The sequence below is a fragment of the Priapulus caudatus genome, unplaced genomic scaffold (assembly GCF_000485595.1).
Source record: "Priapulus caudatus unplaced genomic scaffold, Priapulus_caudatus-5.0.1 Scaffold328, whole genome shotgun sequence".
Classification (NCBI taxonomy): Eukaryota; Metazoa; Priapulida; class Priapulimorpha; order Priapulimorphida; family Priapulidae; genus Priapulus; species Priapulus caudatus.
Window position 1 is genome coordinate 190,674 of NW_014577389.1, and position 10,337 is coordinate 201,010.

The 10,337-nt window shown below is 47.4% G+C and overlaps 1 protein-coding gene across 1 annotated transcript in view; it reads left to right on the forward strand.

The window, feature by feature from the left end:
- Positions 1–7,725, forward strand: part of LOC106809094 (putative carbonic anhydrase-like protein 1) — a 23,543-nt gene extending 15,818 nt beyond the window's left edge. Inside the window, exons 5-9 of the mRNA XM_014812053.1 lie at positions 1,059–1,125; positions 3,204–3,358; positions 6,566–6,697; positions 7,094–7,136; positions 7,706–7,725. Of these exons, the coding sequence (XP_014667539.1) occupies positions 1,059–1,125; positions 3,204–3,358; positions 6,566–6,697; positions 7,094–7,136; positions 7,706–7,725 (417 nt within the window). The remainder of the gene's footprint in view (positions 1–1,058; positions 1,126–3,203; positions 3,359–6,565; positions 6,698–7,093; positions 7,137–7,705) is intronic.
- The last annotated feature ends 2,612 nt before the right edge of the window (positions 7,726–10,337 follow it).

Sequence of the window (10,337 nt, forward strand, 5' to 3'; positions counted from 1 at the left end):
ACACACACACACACACACACACACACACACACACACACACGCGCGCGCGCGCGCACACACACACACAACACGCTTCAGATCCTTGCACGGTAAATAGTGATATTCCTTGTACGTATCCATTCGGCAAACAATTATTAATTTAAAATGATCCGTGAAAATCATTTGTGGTTATAACGAACAAAATATCGAACGTGTATTTGGTGTGTTGTGTTATTATATAGCTAGATTAAACCTATAACCAGCTAAGTTTCAACCATATATTCATTTGATAAAGAGCTGTAAACGCTTACCGCCGACATAATATAACATTATTATATAATGTATATATTATTATATGCATAATATATAATAAAACATATATATATATGTATATAATATTATATTCTACATAATGCAGAACCCATGCATATGGAATAGGCGCATACAAAGTATACGTCACCATCGAAATACGAGAAACCGCCGTATGTCTTTCCATTATTTCTTTTATGCTTGTTATTTGTATGTATATAAATGTAGAAAATCAGCAATCATTTTGTCGTATTCGCCATGACCGCTTAAATAACATGTTTCAATACTCCACACATGCCAAGTGCATGTGTAGGAAATTGGCATATACATCATATGGTAATACGTGCCCATACATCGTTCGAATAACTCGTCTTAGAAGATGTCCGTCGTAACGGGAATGTGAATGTGACGTGTGCCTCTAGCGGACGTACATCCACAACGAGCGATTGAGACTCTTGGCTTTCACTAAAAATTTCCTAGCGGCCGGACAAAAGCACAATCGCGATTGCTATGCTTCGAATGTTTTCCTTTGCGGTTTTTTTTTTAATTTAACGCGAACGGAATATGACGAGTTTTCTGCTTATAAATGTTTTAAATATTTAATGTTTTAATAAAAGCAGAAACGTCAAGCGCGCACACTCAAGCACGATAGAGGCACTGCGATCAAATGCCATTGAGAAATTGCTTTATGGGTCGTTCTTTGACGTTTTCGATCATTGTAAGGGGGTCGTATACACACGTAATAAATGTCCGGCTCTACATCTTTACAGGTTGGAAAGACGCGTAATCAAGAATTAACCCTTCTCATCGAAAACATCACTGAAATAATTTATAAAGGTAAAGCAATCTATCTACTCCTCTCTCTCTATCTCTCTCCCCTCCCCTCTCTCTCTCTCTCTCTCTCTCTCTCTCTCTCTCTCTCTCTATCTTTCGTCTATCTCTATCCTCCCCTCTCTCTCTTCTCTCTCTCCTCTCTCTCTCTCTCTCTCCTCTCCCTCTCTTGCTCTCTCTCTCTCTCTCTCTTTCTCTACTCTATCTCTCTCTTCCTCTCTCTCTCTCTCTGCTCTCTCTCTGCCCTTCTCTCTCTCTCTCTTTCTCTCTCTCTCTCTCTTCTCTCTCTCTCTCTCTCTCTCTCTCTCTCTCTCTCTTTCTCTCTCGTCTCTCTATCTCTCGTCTCTCTTCTCTCTCTCTCTCTCTCTATATATATATATATTATATAGATATATATATATATATATATATATATATATCAATATATATAGCGAATATAATATATATACTCCTTTCGTCTCTCTATCTCTATCTATCCTATCTATCTATTCTAATCTATCTATCTATCTATCTACTATCTATCTATCTATCTATCTATCTACTCTCTCTCTCTCTCTTCTCTCTCTCTCTCTCTCTCTCTCTCTGTCTTTCTCTCTACTCCTCTCTCACTTTCTTCCTCTCTCTCTCTCTCTGTCTGTCTCGACCATAGCTGTGTCTCGTTTTTGGTTATTAAAAGAACGAGAAGCAACAGCGTCGACGGCCTGCTGCGTACACGCGGGCATTCCGCTGACATTGATATTTCCCAGCGGCCCGACAGCTGATGTTTCCGTCAACACGTTCAAACGTCGGAACTGTCTTTGCAATCAGGGCTAATAGTCGATCAAACCGAACTATCCCGTCGGAAAAAAAAGTTCTCCAGGATCTCGGAGCCAAATTAATTAATAGTCGACTTGTAACGCGAGAAGAAAACGATTCGCTCGCTTGCCAGGCTTTCGTTTGGCGTCTTTGTTCCCGCATAAAAATAAGTAACCGTCAAAATCCGAAAAATCCGATATTTATCAACAGAAAGCGTTCATGTTGATCATTTTTCAATTTGCGGCGCATTTCCGAGGAGTTACGGGGGGCGGGGACGAATAGCGGACGATTTCTAGTGAAAAGAGTTTCCTCCCTCCCCCCTCCTCGTTATCGGGACTGAGCTTGGCGAGAAAAGCTTCGCTTCACGTTCTAAACATATTCACGCGCCGGTATGGTGTTCCAAAATTGCCATCGCGCGTCGTGCGATTCAAATGTGCCGGCGAGTTATAACTCTTGGACACACGTCGGAGCTATTCTCGACGGGCGAGCGTTTACGATAAGCGCCGTAAGGTTTCAAGGTCACACTACGGAACGCCCCCTCCCCCGCTCCGCACAGCTGAATCGCAGGGTAGCGTTACATCTTTTCATCGTTTTTACTCAGTCGTTTCAGTTCGCCAGCCGTTTAAAGAAGATACGGGCTTTCTAAGGTTATGGGTTGATTTTCGCTTTGTGTCCCTTTTATGAATTACGATTTGGCGTATATGACGGATTTAATCGACCTTACAAGGGTGCAGTTACGTTTGTCATGATTTCATTTTTAAATGTTAGCAAGTGTGCGTTAAATTATAGCATCGCATCCATTTTGATAGCTTTGTTTACTTTTGTTCCATCGTATCTCTGTTATTCGCTACCTATGTAAGAGTGCATCAAATATGTTTGTAATCAATTTCGAAAGAAGTTACACGAGCTACAACGTCTTCTATGTCACTCTCGTGCAGCGGCCGTTGTGCAATTTCCTTTTACGTGTTTCTCTATGCATATAATATCTTAACGCTCTGTATATCTATGTACCTGTATATCTCATATAGTCCTTCTGCGTTCCTTAGAAAGTGGCAGGGTCAGACCCGAGAAAGCAGATGCTCTTAACGATTTGTATATCTATGTAACTATCTATATATACCTCGTGTATTCCTTGTACATTCCTCAGAACGTGGCAGGGTCACACCCGCGCATGCAGATGCACGTGTTAGACTTCATTTATTTAGCGGCTTACAGACCTTTATTGCGACGGTGAGCGCGCAATAGTAGTTTTCCGTTTCTACGTTCAGTGCAACTTTTATTGTTTCTAGACCAAAGAGTGCCAGCTTCTTACGTGTCTGTGAGCGAGATGCTGCCGGATACGCAGCAGTACATAACATACGAAGGATCGACTACAACGCCTGGATGTCAGGAGACGGTCACGTGGATCATCATAAACAAACCCATTTACGTCACAACACAGCAGGTATATAGATCGAGTCGATAGCCGCCAAAGTTCGATCCTTCTTCCTTCAGATAGATTTGAGCGAGTGATATTTCGCGTGAAGATGATAAAGTCGTCCTACTCTCATCGTATCTGTCTAAAAGAGTATTGTAATCGGTGCTAATGGTATATTAGCAGAACCGTATGACGTGTCTTAAGCGCGTAGCTGTCCGATTGCAATTTGCTTGCGCCAATGTCTGAATATTCCACGCACTTACATTTGAAAATGTTAACCTCGATGCCTCACTTCAAAACTGCTAGCTGTTAGAGTGAAGGGTTTCTATTATTCACGTGCAAGTTGCCGCGTGGCATCACAGATGCCGTCGCTTCTATGCGATCGCTCGACAACAGGCCCAGCGCGGCTTCAAAGAGCTGATTACCAGCTTGAAAGCAGCGTTGATATCGCGGTGTATGATCTAGCGCGTAGAATGTCTACCAATATGCGGGGCGTGTGAAATCTTTAAGTTATGGTTTATTTACAGCACTCTTCTCTGGCGCGCTCGCGATCTCTCTCGCGCGCTCTCTCTCTCTCTCTCTCTCTCTCTCTCTTTCGCGCTCTCTCTCATCTCTCTCTCTTTCTCCCCATCAGAAACTGTATGATTCTCTTCGGCAATGCGACGGCGCTCGGTGAAAGAATTTATGGGATGCACATTCTCTCTGAATAAAAACATGTGTTCGTTCTCGCGTTCCGCGATGCTCGGGAAGACCAGTATATCTAATCTCGTACACGCACCGTTGTCGTTAGCGTCATGCTGTCCCCCGCTGTTTCTCACAAATAACCAAGCGCGGGCGTTCGGGCGCTGTCCCCAGAGATCTACCGCAGTTTTTTATTAGAATTCCATTCCATATCGCCTAGAAACAGCTTACGCGTTTGCCGGGTTAGCGCTTCCGGCGGTGCTCGCCGGCCGTCGCTGGAGGCCGATATAGCCGCTGGAAGAATTCGCGTTTTAACGACAGACGAGAGGTTATCGCCTCGTATCGACGTTGGCCAGCACACAGACGAGAGCAGTGGGAGGAGAAATCTGAGGAATGACAGAAATCATGCTGCCTGCTCTTCGCCGTGTTTTTGATGAGCAAACGTATGTTGAACTCGACCAACTCGAAACTGATTTCTATTTGTCGCTTTTCCTTCGTGCTTTCCCCTTCACTCACTGTCGCTTGTCTCTCTCTCTCTCTCTCTCTCTTCTCGCTCTCTCGCTTGTCTCTCTCTCTCTCTCTCTGACTCTCTCTCTCTCTCTCGTACACGCCTTCTCTCTCTCTCTCTTCTCTCTCTCTCTGCTCTCCTCGCTTCATCTCCTCTCTCATCCGACCTCTCTCTCACTCTCTCTCTCTCTGTTCTCTCATCGCTCTCTCTTCTCTCGTCTCTCTCTCTCTCTCTCTCTCTTCTCGTTGCACGCTCTCATCTCTCTCCCTCTCTCTTCCTCTGTTGTCGCGCGGTGTGTGTGTGTTGGGGGGGGGGGGGTGGTGTGGGTGTGTGTTTGGTTCGTTTGTGTGTTTCTTCTTTCTATCCAGCTATCTCGCTCTATCTTTCGTTCGTTTGTTTCTTTCTTTCTATGCATCTATCTATCAATCTTCTATCAATCTATGCACACGCCGCACACCCACGACGCACCACAGCAAACACACACGTAGCGCTGTACATGCACACCCGCACGCGACGTCCACGCGGCGCATTCACAGGCACGCACGCTCCACACCACGCGTCCACAAAAAAACTAACAAACAAAGACCAACATGCGCGCGCACCTTTTCCTAACTTCTACTCTTCGCCCCCTCCCCCCCCTCTCTCTCTTCTCTCTCTCTCTCTTCGTCCCTCTCTCATCCTCTCTTCTCTCCTCTCTATATAGTAATATTATTTATTATATATATATATATATATATATTTTATAATATATATTAAAGAGGAGCAAGAAGAGTGTGATGTATGCTGTGTATTACATATATTCTGTTCTTCCCCCTTCTATCTCTCGTTTCCGCCCTCGCTCTCGCTCTCTTCGCTCACCGCTTTCTTGTCAATATGTTATACATCTATGTTCATATCTTCACGACTGCAAGCCTCACGCCCCTATCCACTCGTTCCGGATCGTTCACATGCAAAGTCCTCACGCCACCCTACCCCACTCGTCCGTCGTTCACATGCAAGGCATCACGTCCTCCACCATCGTCCGTCGCTCGACATACAAGCTCTCACGCCCCCACCCACTGTCGTCCGTCGTTCCACATACTAGCCTCACGTCCCCCCACCCGTCCCGTCGTTCACATTGGCAAGCCTCACGCCCGCCACCCACTCGGTCCGTCGTTCACATTATACAACGCCACACGTCGCCCACCCACTCGTCCGTCGCTCACATACAAGCTCACGTCCCCGCCCACCTCGTCCCGCTCGCTCACATACAAGCCTCACGCCCCCACCACTCGTCCGTCGTTCACATGCAAGCCTTCGACGCCCACCCAACTGTCCCGTTCGCTCACATGACAAGCCGGCACGCCCGACCACCCACTCGTCCGTCGTTCACATACAAAGGCACAAAACGTCCCACCCACTCGTCCGTCGCCTCACATTACAAAGGCTCACGTCGCCCGCCCACCCGTCCGGTCGCTCACATTACAAGCCTCACGCCCCCACCCACTCTCACGTCGTTCACATACAAGCCTCACGCCCCCACGCACTCGTCCCGTCAGTTCACATGCAAAGCCCTCACGCCCCACCCACATCGTCCGTCTCACATACAAGCCTCACGGCCCCCACCCACCTCGTCCGTCGTTCACAATGCAATCCTCACGCCCCCACCCACCTGTCCGTCGCTCACATGCAAGCCTCACGCCCTCACCCACCCGTCCTTCGCTCACATACAAGCCTCACGTCCCCGCCCACCCGTCCCGTCGCTCACATACAAGCCTCACCTCCCCACTCGTCCGTCGTTCACATGCAAGCCTCACCTCCCCACTCGTCCGTCGTTCACATACAAGCCTCACGCCCCACCCACTCGTCCGTCGTTCACATGCAAGCCTCACGCCCCCACCCACTCGTCCGTCGTTCACATGCAAGCCTCACGCCCCCACCCACTCGTCCGTCGTTCACATGCAAGCCTCACCTCCCCACTCGTCCGTCGCTCACATACAAGCCTCACGCCCCCACCCACCCGTCCTTCGCTCACACGCATACGCTACGATCTAGCTGTATTTCAGCTGAACACGTTGCGGGGGCTTCACCAGGGCACGATACAACACCCACAGGCGCACCTCGGCAATAACTACAGACCGCCTCAGCCGCTCCATCACAGACCAGTCCGCGCCAACATCGAGTTCAACCTGAAGCAGGTGCGTCACGTCACCGGGCAACAAATGGCGTCTGCGCGCGCGCGCGCGCGTAAAATCACATGTATAATGCACGAGTGTGTGCGTGTGAATTTGTTACTTATGCTGATTCGCTTGATTAATAAGTAATCACCAAACATGTCAACCGTGTTTCTTAATAAACTCGACATAATCATATGCTTTCGACAGGGCATATGATTTTTTCACCCATCGTTATATAGTGAATGCATTTGGGTAATTGGCCAAGCCATGCAGACTATATGATGCAAGTGCAGTCGTGCCAGGCTGGTAGAAAAATTGCATCGTTATAGTACGCGTGTACATATTTGTTATAAATGTGCGAGTGCGTACGCGAGTTTGTTCCTGCGTTCAAGTACTAACATCCTCATTTATTTTCAGGGCAGAAAATGTCCTTCCATGAAGCCATTAACATACTACAAAGGTACGGTTCCCATGCACTCACGACGCTCAGAGATGAGTGAAATTAACATGCGATAATTAATATTCATAGTGTTACTACAGAAACCGCATGAATCTTGAACGTATTGGACTAAAAATCTGCATATTGTTATAGGCACGCAAAATATGGAAATAAGAGATGACGAGCGTTCTATCGCGGTCTGGTTTAAGTACATGCACGCTGTGAAATAAACGCAGGGCCGGCTTTTGTCTTGCGCTGATCATCAGTGCTGTAGTTTCTCACCGAGCTATTCTGTTCTAATTAGATCACTCAGCCTCGCGATTGTATACTAAGACATAATTATCAGCAATGTATCGTGAAGGCGTCACTTCGTGCACGTCCCGCTACGGCGTAGATACAATAATGTAACCCAAACACAGGATAGGGTGTTTGGGTTATCCCCCCACTATCCTGTGTTTGGGTTACATTATTGTATACGGCGGTGATGTGGGCTACGGCGGTGCTGTGGGCATGTGACGTATGCGATACGTCTGTACGTATGAGATGTGACGGATGAGATATGCCTGTGCGTATGACATGTGACGTTTCAGATACGGCGTATGAGATGTGACGTATGCGTTGTGAGATATGTACGTGCTATAACGTGGGCAGACGTAACTTCTTCCTTCGTCTGCTAGTACTATAGGCGTCATTACAATGTTTTCGTCATCGTTTCGTGGTGCTGGGAGTAACTATAGCTTATATCCTCCACTGCTGTCGGGAGTAAATAAATGTTTTTTCATCGTCCCTTGCTGCTGGGCTGTTTAACCATGGGCTTTATGCTGGGCTGTTTAACCAAGCTGTTTATGTCTTCATTTGCTGCCAGAATTTAACTATAAGCGGCTTATTACTATATATATATATATATATATATATATATTATTTTACGGAAGAGTAACTTTGAGCTGTTCGTGCTACTGTTAGGTGTATCTATACGCTGTTTATCTCTCCCTTTCCACGGAGGAGTACGTAACACTATGTTGCTGGCTTCTATCCTCAGCCGTAATTACCCAGTTTTCGGCTCCTGCTGCTAGACCTAACTGTCTCGGCGATTTACTCGCGAGCAGAAGTGTATGAGCGTTTTTTTCGGCGCATCGCTGCATCGATGTAGCTCTTCAGGCAATGCTGATCAAAGCAACTCGATTTCCCGCGTCTTTCCGCACTCGTGATCGCGATGAAAACGAACCGCTTCCCTGGGCTAGAGCCGCCGCCGTCGTAGATCAACGCGAGCTCATCGAAAACAAGAAATTTGCGAACATCATAGACGACCGCTGGATAGTATTCTATACCTTTTGTCACGGCCTCCAGCGCCGAGTCATTGCGAAATTCCGCGCGCCCACGACGAACTGCCAGCAGTGTGTGATAGTAGCTTAGTTAGCTAATTACGATAGGGCAGGGTTTCATAACGTGTGGTCCGTGGACCCCTTTGGGGTCCGTGGATGAGCTTCAGGGTGTCCGTGGATGGGCTTCAGGTGGTCCGGGAATCACAATCTATGCGTAATTTTGTGTTTATGTGCTTATGTGCATTTTTCTGTGGAGGGGTCCGTATAGCTTTCACCAGATTCTCAAAAGGGTCCGTGACTCACAAAAGGTTAATCATCATTGCGGTAGGGGTTATATTACGAACGGCTTGAACGACATCGCGTCTAGCGGCCCGTTATAGTGACGTCAGTTAACATGACGACGTCACGGATGACGACGTACACTGACATGCAGTGAAGGCTAGGAGCCGACGTTGCGACGACGAGAACTGTCAAAATTAATGCTGGCGTTCATTTATTTCAGCGAATATCCTGGATGCGAGTTAGCCAACCTGTGGACAGGACGGATAATTCGACATTTTGATGAAGACCACGCGTTTGTACCGCTGCACTACTCCGTCGGGGAATCGCTGCCACGAGCAATCAAATCTTAACCAGGCGGCGCCGCGACAGTCCCGCATCCCACATAATGACAAGTCGCTACGTCACAACGCTTCTCATCGGTTTGCCACAAAGATCTTATGACGATGACGTTGTTGCGATTCGCAATCGTCGGGCGGCGATACGGTGCGGGTACAGAGAGAGGTACACTGCACGCGTGTGCACACCCGTTTCTCGCGTCAACACTCGTTCGCCAGAACATGAACGGCCGCTGTTCCGTTATGGCGCAAACAGACGCCCAGTGACGTCACTTCCGGTAGCAGCATCTGATTTGCATCCGCCGCCGGAGTTCGCGTCGCGGCCTGAGGGCAGATGAAGACGTACGTGTGTCGCGTCTTTGGTGAGATGTGCCGCGATATATTATATATATATATATATATACATCGCGCGATGTTACCGATGGAACTGCGACTAAACGCAGAAATCAACCCGAATGCAGCGCAAATGAATTCACATGTAATATAAGTGGATGCGCAAGACGCTGGCATAAGCATGCGACGAGAGAGTGTAGGCGCCATAATGCATGCAAAGACGGCAAGCACGGCCGCCGCACCACACTACGTGACGAAGTGAATCACAGCGGTTGATTGGATAATACAATTCCATCCGCCTTACACGCCGATGCGCCGATGACGTCACGCAGCAGACGATTCGCGCGCGCGAAAGGATGCTGCTGCTGCTGCTGCCAGCAGCTAACTACGCTTTCCTCATTTCTGCGTTTGTGTTTCATCGTTGCGTAGTTAGCGGCATCCGTGAAAACACGTTCCACGAACACGCACATGCGGCGAGCCCCGCGTTCTATACTCGCGCGGCGCGAACGCGACGCCATCGATCATGCTGTCAAATGAATATCGAATGATGTTTATTCATTTATCATTCATGTCAAAAACGATGTCTTCCCCCGTCGCGACCTCTGATCGCTCGCCATCTTAAAGCCACTCAGCCCGCAGATGGATAGAGAGCGAGAGAGCTTCTGCAATGATTTATGCAGTGGATTGCGTCCTTCGTCCGCATCTAGGGCAACGCTTATGAACTCTCTAGTCACGCACGCGACTATAGTGGGCTTGGCTACTCAGTCATAGAAGCTAGCGCATATACATATACAAACAGACGATATGATATATATATATATATATATATATATCAAGAGCGTATTAAGAATGATATATATAAAGGGTATATATAAGAGGTATATATATGTACATATAATCGCCGCTGCGTACGTTACATGTGTATCAAGTATTCAGAAGCAAGCGTATAT